General features: G+C 41.2%; 1 protein-coding gene across 1 annotated transcript; it reads right to left on the bottom strand.

The window, feature by feature from the left end:
- Positions 1-5,858: 5,858 nt before the first annotated feature.
- On the bottom strand, positions 5,859-11,129 carry LOC145770983 (uncharacterized). Its single transcript, XM_082582723.1, has 2 exons — positions 7,946-11,129; positions 5,859-7,729 (listed from the first exon to the last, which is right to left on the bottom strand). Exons 1-2 carry the CDS (start codon positions 11,127-11,129, stop codon positions 5,859-5,861), a joined length of 5,055 nt encoding a protein of 1,684 aa, XP_082438849.1.
- Between the last annotated feature and the right edge of the window lie 1,335 nt (positions 11,130-12,464).

Raw genomic sequence — 12,464 nt, 5'->3', positions numbered from 1 at the left:
CATAAAAACAAATTGGAGTCATCAGCAAACATTACAGATTCAGAGTGTTGTAAGCTGTTGCAGAAATCATTTATATATATCAAAAACAGTAAAGGTCCTAGAATTGAACCCTGGGGGACCCCGAAACATATTTTGCGTTTAGTAGACATTGATTGAGATATTTCTACTACTTGAAATCGGTTTAGTAGGTAACTACTGAGCCAGTCATGGGCTGCCCCCCTGATACCATAATAGTAAAGCTTGTTTAACAAAATTTTGTGATCAATTGTGTCAAATGCTTTAGACAGGTCTAAAAATATACCAAGGGTGGTTTCTTTTTTTTCAAATGCATTTGAAATTTTACTAACAAGATGCAAAACTGCAAGGTTAGTTGAATGATTTTGTCTGAACCCAAATTGTTGGGGGTAGAAAAAGTTATGGTTTTCAAGAAAATTATACACTATGTTGTACATTATTTTTTCAAGTATTTTAGAAAAGGAAGATAATAGACTGATGGGGCGGTAATTACTACAGTCTTCAGTTTTGCCTTTTTTGAATATGGGTATTATTTTAGATGTTTTAAATGCCGTTATAAATTCACCGTTAGTTAAGGATAAATTGAAGATGTGGGTCAGTGCTATAATTATGTTTTGTGGTACAACTTTTAATATCTTTGTTGGTATTTCATCTATTCCACAACTAAGTTTGGATTGAAAAGAAGAAAGAATTTGTTTGACTTCATCAGCAGAAGTGGGGCGCAAAAAAATGGATTCACTGATAGGATTTGAAAGATAATCTGAAAATTTGGTACTTGTATTAGGAATTTTATCCACCAGATTTGATGCTATTGAAGAGAAATATTCATTGAAGTAGTTAGCCTTATCAATATTCTGTATAAGTACTTCATCACCTTTAACAAGATGGGACTGTTCATTGCATCTGGTTTTACCTAATAATTGATTTAAAATGTTCCAGTTTTTTTTCAGGTTATTTTTGTGCTTTAATAGTAAAGTTTTAAAATAGTTTTGTTTTTTCAGCTTTAGTGACCTGGTATAAAAGTTTCTTAGAGCATTGTAGTTAGCTTTGTTTTTTTCAGAAGATTTTCTAAGATATTTTTTGTATGCCAGTTGTTTCATTCTGTGAAGATCACTGAGTTCATGATCATACCAGCATTTTGTTGTTACATTTCTTACAGATTTCACTGGAAAACTGCTTTTAAATACTTCAACGTAATTATTGAAAAGCATGTTATAAGCTACATCAGTGTTGGTTTCATTCATGATGTTATTAATGTTGAGCTTAGATAATTTTTCTACAAAATGACACATGTTAATGTTGCTGTAGCATCTTTTCTCTTTGTTTAATGAAAGTTCTTCTATTGAACCTAATTGAGTGCATTGTATTACAGGCAAATGGTCAGCGATGCAGTCAACTATGATACCAGCATTTGTTTTGGCATTATAGACATTTGTCCATATGTGATCAATACATGTGGTACTGGATGAAGTAATTCTAGTTGGTTTAGTTATCAATGGATGGAAGCTGTGTTCAAACATAGCATCAGCATAGTTGCTGGTGTGACAATTATTATGGTCCAATAAATTGTAATTAAAATCTCCCATTATGAAACATTGTGCATTTGATTTTGATATTGTTTTTATTGTAGGAAGGAGTGATTGTAGAAACTCAGAGTTGGCAGCAGCAAGTGATTGAGGAGATCTATATATAGTACCACAAGTTAACTTTTTCTTGTTTACAAATATATCAACAAAAAGGGATTCAAAAATTTTTTCTTTCATAATAGTCAGGTCATTTCTTACAGAGAACATAATGCTATCTTTTATGTACAGAGCCACTCCTCCACCCCTTTGTTTACATCTACTATTTGCGAGAAAAACATACCCTTCTAAGGAGGTAAATTCACCAGTTTGGTTTACTTTAAGCCATGTTTCATTAATAGATATAATATGTGGTTTAACTGTCATTGACGTTACAAGTGCCTGCAATTTTGAGAAATTCTTTGGGTTTGATAAAGATCTAATGTTAAGGTGCATAGTTATTAGGAATTGGTTTATTTGCATATTTGTTACCAAAAAATGTACTTTGTTAGAATACATATACACATCATTAGCTTGAAAACAAGGTTCGAGTTCTTCAGTATTTACAACTTCATTTTCAAGTGATGAAAAAAGTTCATTAAGCAATGTAGGCTCTTGGTTGAGAAGTTGTGCTGTTTTGATTGAAAAAAGTTGGGTAAATATAATATCACTACAGTTGAAAAACGGTAAAGAGTTATGTAAACAGTTTGTACAGAAATAAGATCTATCAGTCTGAGTTAAGTTTGTACATTTAAAATGATTAGAAAAATTACATACACTGCAGGAGATGGACTTCTGGTTGCTGCGAACAACTTTCTCACAGATGTTACATGTAGGCATAGATAATATGGACTTACCTGTGTAGCTGTGAAGAAATCAACCAAACATGATATTTAAATACAGCCTACTGCTGAGTATACAAACAAGCAGAAAAATATGCTAAAATTTGAACAATAATCAAAAGTATATTATCAATAGTTTAAAGTAGTTTAACAAGGTAATTAAGGTAATATAATAAAGTTGAGGTTGACTGGAGGTTTTAAAGTTATGTCAGCATATTGCTAGCTGACTTTAAGAAATGCTATATCAAAAAGCAGTACTTTTCAGTACTGCATCTAAAATAGGTTTTAACATTTCCACTCTCAACAGTTAAGGAGCTTAATGTATGGAAGAAATCATTTAAATAATTAATATTAATTGCTTAACTTTGTTATGTCATCTTCAGTCTGAATCCAATGCTTTTTGTCGTGGACATACGCATAAATTTTTCCATTGAATGAGAAAACATTACTTTTTCCCAATTTCTCCTTGGCCTGATTCAGCAATGCTAGCCTTCTTTTGGTGAGGGACTCAGTTATGGCCATCCCGCTTCCTTTAAGTTTGCGTTTTGAGTTGAAGATCAGATCTCGAGTTGACCTCCTAGTAAATTTCACAATTATTGGTACATTTTCAGTTCTGTTAGATAAAGGGTGGCAAGTACTTATGTCCCAATCTGTGATGTTTAAATCTAACTTTTCATTTATGGTTTGGATAACAAAATTAGTAAAAAAAGAAGGAGCAGAGCGACTGATTGATTCCTTAGGCATGGCTGAGCATCCATGAAGAATCAAGCAGTCACGTCTGGTATACTGTTCTTGGTCATCCATTTTATTTTCAACTTTCTTCATGGCAGAAGACATCATGTTGAATTTATTGACCAGATGGTCAATTCTTTTGTCAAGTCGTTCCACATCAGGATTTTTTTGTAAATCTGCAAAACAGGATGTACCATTAGAGTCAGCTTTTGGTTTAGGAATTTCAGTCAGGTACTTCCCTTTTATTGTCTTTTGCTCCTTTTGAATTTCCTTGATTTCTTCAGACAATTGCTTCAGCATGCATTTACTGTAACTTCATCCATTTTTCTTTGCAAGGTAATTGAAGCAGCAAGAAGTATTAGGCAAGATTAAAACTACTTAAATTTTCCGGTTTTTAAATACAAGCTACCTAGGCTTCCATCCTTATTCAAATAGAATCACACACTACCTTCTCCCGATATGCTGCTCTTTCCCGCTCGGATCAACCTCGCGTTGCTTTTAACTCATCGATAAACATGATTTCCCGATCAACTCGATGCAACCTCCAAAGTTTCATCCCACTATTCTATATTTTTCCTGGTAACGTAGCCTAGTCATATCTACGCTTCGATCGCTAGTCCCTCCGACCCATCTGGGCGAACCTGCCTCAATGTCTGGCCAGTGCACATCCGTGCTCGTTGGTTCAACGTCAACATTTTTTCGGTAGGTAAAGCATACAATATATTCCCTTTTACCATCTTTTTTTTACACCAATTAATTGAGCCTTTGCTCCAGATTTTATACAATTTTCGTCTCCCACGAGTATTCAAATCGTCCTTGTAGCTAAGCTTTTCTTCCTCGTGGGAGACCCCAAAGTTTATCCGCTCTGCCTACGGGCAGACCGGGTATAGGAGTCAAACGTACCTGTGTTACGGTCACGTGATGGAGACGTGGGCGCTGCCTGGCCTTTTAAAACCCCTGTCGCCCGGCCCGTCGTGAGCTGACCTTTTTGCGTTTGCAGAAAGCAAAGCCCGTCTCCCTGGCCCGTTCCGCCATTCTAACTTTTGCGGACGAGTCGCACAAAATTCTCGATCCACACTTTCCTTCCACAGGTACCTAGACTCCCCAGCCTGGCCCCCGCGACCTAAGCTGGTGGACTTCCCTTCCGGGTGCATCGCCACCCCATAATCACGCCGCTCCCCGCCTCCACGGGGCGTGGCAGGCCGGTTCTTTAAAGTCTCTGACCTGGCTATGTTTATTGTGTTCTTCTCGCCGTGTCAATTATTTTGTACTCGTGCGTCGTTGATCAAAATAAAACAGTTCATCATCAAGTGGTCCGGTAATAAGTTATTTCACACGCAACCACAAAGGTCGCACGAAATTTAAACTATCTGTACCAAACCACTTATGGTAGCCTAAAATGTAACTCGGTTTGGATTTCTGAGAAAGCCGTAATATCATTAACAACACTGGATCTGTGTTTTCATATTTCAATATTTTAGATTATCACACACTACCTGTCTAAAACGTTTTCTGCCTAGACTGGATAAAGTGCAGGCCTTACTTATTAGAAGAAATGGCGTATTGAAAACGACAATAATAAAACGAAACAAACAGTTGCTTACCGAATTCTTACATATTCCCTAGTCACTCCAAATCTCCAGTTCTCCAGATTTATAAAACAATGACCACTCCAGTCCATGCCAAAACGTAAAAGAAAAGATCAACTAGCAAAAATTGTAAATGCATGGCCGGGTCACTCAAGCATGAAAAAATAGAATGGAGCAGAGATACAGCAATAATATTAAATGGGCGGGGAATCGTTTCTAACATACCCACCCCCAAAACCAGAGTTTAACATATGAGGGTTTTACCAATGTAAAACGATTAAAACGAAGCAAAACACAAACCAATTAATTGCCACAAGGTGGCCACATAAACGACAATTAACATGAATTATGCAAATGTCGACCAGAATCAAAAATATTCGCGGTTAGCAAGGATCACAATTGCAACACAAAAACTGGCTTGCATTACACACAAACCTAATAGAACATACATAACAGTAGCTCGAAGACACGCCCAAGAAGAGTTAATAAACCCTTTTGACCAACATGCTTAGCGATTGCTAAGAATAAGCACAAAAACATAAGTCTACCGACAACTGGAAGTCAGCATAAACGGATACACGAAAAACAAATGATAGCATACATGGTACCAGTGGCAGAAGTGGGGATATGGCATAAACAAAAGCACACATACAACCTAATACTGCGCAATGCTATGACCAGCGCAAGTGACATTAACGTCAGAGCAAATGTAGGCTACCAGAAAAAACACGCGACTGTTAAGTCGAGTCGTGATAGTTAAGCAATGAATTGACAAAACACAAAAAATAATATCGCACATAGCAAAAGCTTTAGTAGTGAGACAGGTGTGTGAAATAGTCAGACCAAAAACAGAGCTAGACTGCCACAGTGTAAATAACTGCAGGATGCAAATAGAAACAACACTATTAATGGAAGTCAATAACACAGTTATGGCAGAACTGCTGGATGCAAATGCATCGACGACATCGCGCTAGCTGCGGTAGTGAGGAGCACAAGAATAATAATAGTAAAATAAACACAAACACGCAATACAATTCAAATATGAAACCTAAGTAGCATGAGCAATGTCAGTTGTGCAATCGTGCCAACCAGCCAGCCTAGAAAACAAAATTGTCATTTTAAAAGTCCATACTGCCCTCTAGCAGGCAGATCTTTCTGATGTCGCGAACAAACTCTGTACCGTCAGCAACCTTTACTCGCACGCGTCTGACAAGTTTATTAGTGTCCGGCATAACTTCCTTTACAATAGCCTTGGGCCAGTGCCCACGTTTAGTTGCCTCGTCCGTTACCAGTACCAAATCGCCTGGTTTCAAGCTTGGAGATGTGCCAAACCACTTTTGTCGGGGCTGCAACAGAGGGAGATATTGCAACAGCCATTGTTCCCAAAACTTGTTTGTGAGGTATTGGGTCTTTTTCCAAGAGCGTCGATAACCGTCAGCCTTCATAAAAACATCTGGCGGTAGGGTGTCACAAGCTGATACAGTGAGTATCATACTTGGAGTCAGGGCTTGCAGATCATCTGGTGACGATGGGAGCGAAGTGATGGGACGATCGTTTAAAATTCTTTCAATCTCTGCTACCAGCGTTAGAAGGTCGAACTCATCCAACGTAGCGTTTCCTACCAGCGACCGCATCAATTTTCTTAATAAACGAAAAAATGTTTCGTAGAAGCCGCCTTGATGTGAAGCACGCGGAGGGTTGAAGTGCCAGTTCGTTTCATGCCGAAGTAAGGCATCGGTGACTTTCTTTTGATGGAGGTTGTTGAGTCCTTGCCGAAGTTCGCGGTCTGCAGCAACAAAGTTTCCTCCGTTGTCACTGTACAGATCAGTAGGACAAACGTTTCTACGGCTGCAGAATCTTCGGTAGGCTTGAATGAATGCACTTGCCTCCAGGGATTGCACGACCTCAAAGTGCACAGCACGGGTCGCCAAACAATTAAAAATACAAACATATCGCTTAACACTGCTGCGTCCGCTCTTTACCATCAGTGGACCAAGAAGGTCGGTGCCAGCAGCTTGAAAAGGAATGGATTTGTTTACGCGTGGAGCAGGTAAGTTGCCCATCTGCTGTTTTCCGGCAGTAGCTTTCCAAAAACGACAGTTCATACAGGAATGCAAGACCCTTTTGACAGCTGACCGCCCTTTGACAATCCAATAACGGGAAGCAATGGCCGTAAGGACTTGTGAGCATCCCATGTGTCCTTCTCGTTCGTGATACCTCATGATCACTAGATCGGTGATTGGGTGCTGATGTGGGAGAATGATCGGATGCCTTCTTCCGCTTGACAGAGAAGATTGTTGCAATCGCCCACCAACTCTTAACGTTCCGTTAACAACATAGGGGTTTAGGGACTGTAGCTCCTTCAAAGCCACATGCTTCTTCAACTGCAGGTCGGACACGAGTTCCACCGGGGCGTCGAATCCTGGGTGGTTATGGAGAACTGCGAACACCGTCGGGTATGTTTGATGCTGGGCGGCTGTGACAATGGCAAGTTCAGCTTCGTCCATCTCCTCGACACTGAGCGAATCTGTCTTAACAGTCAAGGAGTCATCTCGGCATTTCCTTTTCAGGTACAATTTGAAGCGAAGCAACCATGCAACCGTTCTTTGTAGATCGTGGAAATGCGAGTAGCGGGTAAACAACCGACAGAGAGAGTCTGAGTCCGTAATCGCGTGTTGCTGAGCTGAGCAATGTTCAATGCTTCTAACCTCTGGATCGTCTGACGAAATTCCGCCAACAAAGTCGGGCTGGTTTGGCCAAGTGCTCGTGACATCATGCAAAAACTTAGGACCATTGAACCAAAGCTTAGCGGTATTAACTTTATCAGGCCAAACTCCCTGAGACGCGAGGTCAGCGGGGTTTAAGGTAGTCGGTACATAATGCCATTGATTGACACTGGTAAGCAAGTGAATAGTGCTCAGCCTATTAGCCACAAAGGTGTGGAAACGAGTCGAAGTATTATTAATGCAACGCAGCACAACAGTTGAGTCTGTCCATAAGACAACACTATTGAATTTAAAATCACACTCCGTCAGAATAAAATTGCAAACTTTGGCAGCGAGCACAGCAGCAGTGAGCTCCAGGCGAGGTACGCTAACAGGCTTTAATGGAGCCACTCGAGACTTGCCAAATAGAAAATTACAAATTACTACAGAATCATCATAAAACACTTTAACATAAAACACGACCCCATAGCAACTGGTACTGGCATCACAAAAACCATGCAATTCAAAGCGGATAGCACATTTATCAAAAAGAGTCAGGCTTCTAGCGATGGAAACACATTCAAGCTCTGGAAGGGCCTTTAACCAAGCTTCCCAATTAATGTTTACTGGCCCAAGGCCATTAAGGGGTTCATCCCAATCAAGTTGAGCGTCACATGCCTGCTGCAGGAGTTGCCTAGCAGGTAAAATGAAGGGTTGTATTAGACCCAGTGGATCGTATGTTTGCGAAATCATGGAGAGAACGCCTCTCCGGGTGTTGGGCTTTTGTTGAATACTCACCCTCACCTCCATGCAATCGCTTGCAGCATTCCACACAACACCAAGGGTTTTCTGCGTTGGAAGCTGGCACTGCGGCAGATCGACTTTCGACGCCAAGTCTTCCTGCAACACAGAACTCAAGACCTCTGCACTGTTAGACAGGAATTTAGTTAAATGGAAGCCGCCACTTTGTAATAGTTCACGCAGTTGTTGTATTAGTTCGATAGCCTGATCCGGCGATTCACATGAATGACAAATATCGTCAACATAAACATTTTTTAAAACTGTGTTAACAGTGTTTTGATCAGCACCTGTTTCATTGTCTTTGGCAGTCATCCGAAGCGCGAAGGCAGCACAGCATGGCGACGACTTTGCTCCAAACACATGAGTTTGCATACGGTAGCCGACAGGTTCCCGCTTGAGATCATCGTCCGGATACCATAAGAATCGAAAGGCATCCCTGTCTCCTTTGTCTACACGTACTTGGGAAAACATGGCCTTAATATCGCCCACAACAGCGATCGGATGTTGCCTGAAGCGAAACAATGTTCCTACAAGGTTATTGGTGAGATCTGGGCCATGAAGCAGCTTGTCATTTAATGACACGCCTTTAAACTTCGCGCTGCAGTCGAAAACGACTCTAAACTTGGCCGCATTGGTCGTGCAGTGATGGGGCACATAGCACGCCTTCCCTGGTGTGTCTACCACACCAGTTTCAAGTGGCACAGCATAGCCACATTTAACATATTCCTGCATTTTACCATGATACTTATTGAATAACACCGGGTCAGTAATAAATCGGCGCTTCATTCCCTCTAAGCGCTTGAGTGCCATAGAGCGATTATTGCACAAGTCCGGGTCTTCATCCTTCCACAACAGCCCTACAGAATAGTGTCCGTCCACCTTCTTCACCGTGTCCTGCATGATCTGCAGCGCACGTTTATCCTCAATTGAAGGACAGGGTACCTGTGGCTCATCGATGTCATTAAAATCCTGCAACAATACATCTAACATTCTATCGCAAGACTCCTTTACGCTAAGAAAGTTTACCATTACTGGTGAGTTGAGTTGCCTATCGCCACCATCTTTCCCATAAATGGTCCAACCTAGAAGAGTGTGCAGTCCACATGGTTCTCCTGGTGCGCCAGTACGAACTTCCTGCAAAAGATAAGCCTGGTGAAGATCGCTACCCAATAACAACTCAACCTTCCTATCTTTTAGTTCAGGGAACTTTAAGTCCTCCAAATGACTATATGCACTACTAAGTGCTTCGGTGGGAATACTGTGGATGACATCCACAATCTGGTCCATCACCAGAGCATCTGCAACGGAAAACACAGCCTGCTCTTCCATTCCCTGCACAGCCAAAAAATCAATTTTCTTGTCATGAAAGGAGACAGCATTGGTGATCAGCAACTCCACATTGCTTTTTGTCGCAGCAACCCCTAAGCGAGATACGAGGCTTGAGGAGCATAGACTGACGCTAGAACCTTCATCGATAAAAGCATAAGTATAGGTATAGTTGGAGGGGTTCCCATCCCATACCTTAACTGGCAAAACCTTAAAAATTGTTGTCCCAGATGTTGCTGGCACAGTTGCGGACGTTGTTGCTGAGATGCCCTTCCTCAGAGAAGAGGGGCTTTCCTCTTCCACACGGTTTACATGCAGAAGTGAATTATGCCTCGATCCACACGTTGCACAAGATTTCTTAAATCTGCAGTCAACCACTCTGTGGCCTGATCTCAAGCAACAAAAGCTAAGTCTATGCTTTTGCACCAGGGTTCTTCTTTCTGCAACAGGCTTTTGTTTAAACATCTCACACTTCCATAGGGCATGCGACTCTGCACACAAACAACAGGAATCTTGTTTATGGTTAGCAGATGGGGAAATCTGCTCTTGGGTTGTGCAAACCGAAGCACGCTTGTAGCCACCTTGCAGATTAGATCGAGCCAGCGATGGTTGTGGAGCTCTCTTAACATCTTTGCCTGGTTGCATAAGATGGCCATATTGGCTGTCGGCTCGAGAGGCTGCATCCTCGACCAAGACTCTTAAATCACCAAACGTGGCACAGTCCGATCCCAAGTGATTAACATTAACAAACTGCTCCTTTAACTTATAAGGAAGTCGCAGGAACAGCCGTTGAAGCACCTCATCGCTGTTTAAAAGATGGGACTTACCCCAGCCATCGAAACTGACTTCACACTTATACATCTTGTCGCAAAGCTTTGTGAGGCCCGGCGCATCCCACTCTGAAATAGGGGGTCCTTGCAGCAAATCTTCCTTCACTTTGGCCATGAGTTTTCCAGGGTTGCCAAACCTTTTTCTCAATCTATCCCATGCCATTCCATATGCTCTTTCACTATTTTGCAAGCAACTCAGGCCAGAAATTACTTCCAAGGCCTGGCCTACACAATTGTCCTCCAAAAAGGCGATGCGATCTTCAAAGCTTAGATAGTTTGACTCAATGTATCGTTCAAAACGCCTTTTAAAGTTAAAGAACTTTAACACATTGCCGTCAAACTTCTCCAGCGACAACCGAGGACCATGAACATTTTGAAACCCTGCACTGAGCTGGGGTTGAGGCACGACGATGGGAAATTCACTACTATTATTAGCTTCAGTGCGAAAGGGAGATGTGTAAGGATTAAGAATATTACTAGCACTACTGCTGCCCTGAAGGATACCCTGTTCTGCTTTTACAGGTGGTATCTTTACACCACTCTCACGGGGTGTCACGTGACTGCTAGACTCAGCAGCTTTACCTGTGTCACTGCCTGCATCCATAACTACCGATGATGTTTGATGTGACACTTGCTTGGATTGTTCTCGGCAGCTTCGAAGGAGGGTAGAGCAGGCTTCAAGCAAACCATAAATGCTTTCCCCCATACGGTTGATCCTAGATTCCATTGAGCCTGATTGCTGTGGTTTGCATTTGAGTAAATCTAAACGTTTAAGGGAGAGCTTCCTTTGAAGTTCGAGGCATCTTTTCTTTACCTCCAAACTTCAGAAAAACTCAGGAAATCATCACTTGAGCATAGCTCCATGTCGATGGAAGTTATGCCAAGCTCGATTTCAACCAGCTCTTGTTCTAACACAACGAGACCTGGCAGCTCTTCGCTAATGTCATGTTGACCACTAATATTAGAGGCGGCCTCATGCTGCTCTGTTGAGCCACTAGCAAAACCATTTGGCTTACCCCGTCTTGGGGTTTGCTTGGGCTTTTTACGAGCCATAATTAACACACAGCAATATACAAGCTACAAAAAACAAAATCTGTACGGTACTTACCTTAGGTGAGGTGACAATTGACCTTCACGATATTACGGAGAATGTCAGTAAGCAACCTACTAAAATTACAGGGTTTAACGGTAACCAGTTCTACCTGACTAGAACAGTGGCCTGACAGAGTACAGGCTTAGAAGCTTCAATCTTTGGCAGACCTGACAAGACTGCCCAAAGTGAAGATCTATTTACAAAATTTAAACAAAGTTTACAACGTGGCGGGCTCAAAGGCACAAACCAAAAAATGAATCCTTGGCAGACCTGAAAAGACTACCCTAGGATAACAAACAACTAGTTACAAAGTTCAAAGAAACTTTACAGCATGGCAGGCTCAAAGGCACACACCAAAAAAAATGAATCCTTGGCAGACCTGAAAAGACTACCCTAGGATAACAAACAACTAGTTACAAAGTTCAAAGAAACTTTACAGCATGGCAGGCTCAAAGGCACACACCAAAAAAAAATGAATCCTAGGCAGACCTGAAAAGACTACCCTAGGATAACAAATAAATTACAAAATTCAAACAAACTTTACAGCATGGCAGGCTCAAAGGCACAAACCAAAAATGAATCCTTGGCAGACCTGACAAGACTACCCTAGGATAACAAAACAAATTACACAACTAGCTAAAGTGAGCTAGACAAAGGCACATACCATAAATGAATCCTTGGCAGACCTGAAAAGACTACCCTAGGATAACAAACAAATTACACAACTAGCTAGAGTTAACTAGACAGGCATAAGCTTGCACCAAGCAAAGGTATGTTTTATAAATGATGTCTAAAACGTTTTCTGCCTAGACTGGATAAAGTGCAGGCCTTACTTATTAGAAGAAATGGCGTATTGAAAACGACAATAATAAAACGAAACAAACAGTTGCTTACCGAATTCTTACATATTCCCTAGTCACTCCAAATCTCCAGTTCTCCAGATTTATAAAACAATGACCACTCCAGTCC

Source organism: Aplidium turbinatum, chromosome 5 (genome assembly GCF_918807975.1).
Source record: "Aplidium turbinatum chromosome 5, kaAplTurb1.1, whole genome shotgun sequence".
NCBI lineage: Eukaryota > Metazoa > Chordata > Ascidiacea > Aplousobranchia > Polyclinidae > Aplidium > Aplidium turbinatum.
This window is presented reverse-complemented; position numbering and strand designations above follow the sequence as displayed.

Bases quoted from the DNA above. Each gene is read 5' to 3' on its own strand.
- LOC145770983 (XM_082582723.1), bottom strand. From the start codon at position 11,129: ATGGAATCTAGGATCAACCGTATGGGGGAAAGCATTTATGGTTTGCTT. The intron at 7,730-7,945 runs GTACCAGTTGCT...TCTTATGGACAG, and splicing joins GCATGGTTTTTGTGATGCCA to ACTCAACTGTTGTGCTGCGT.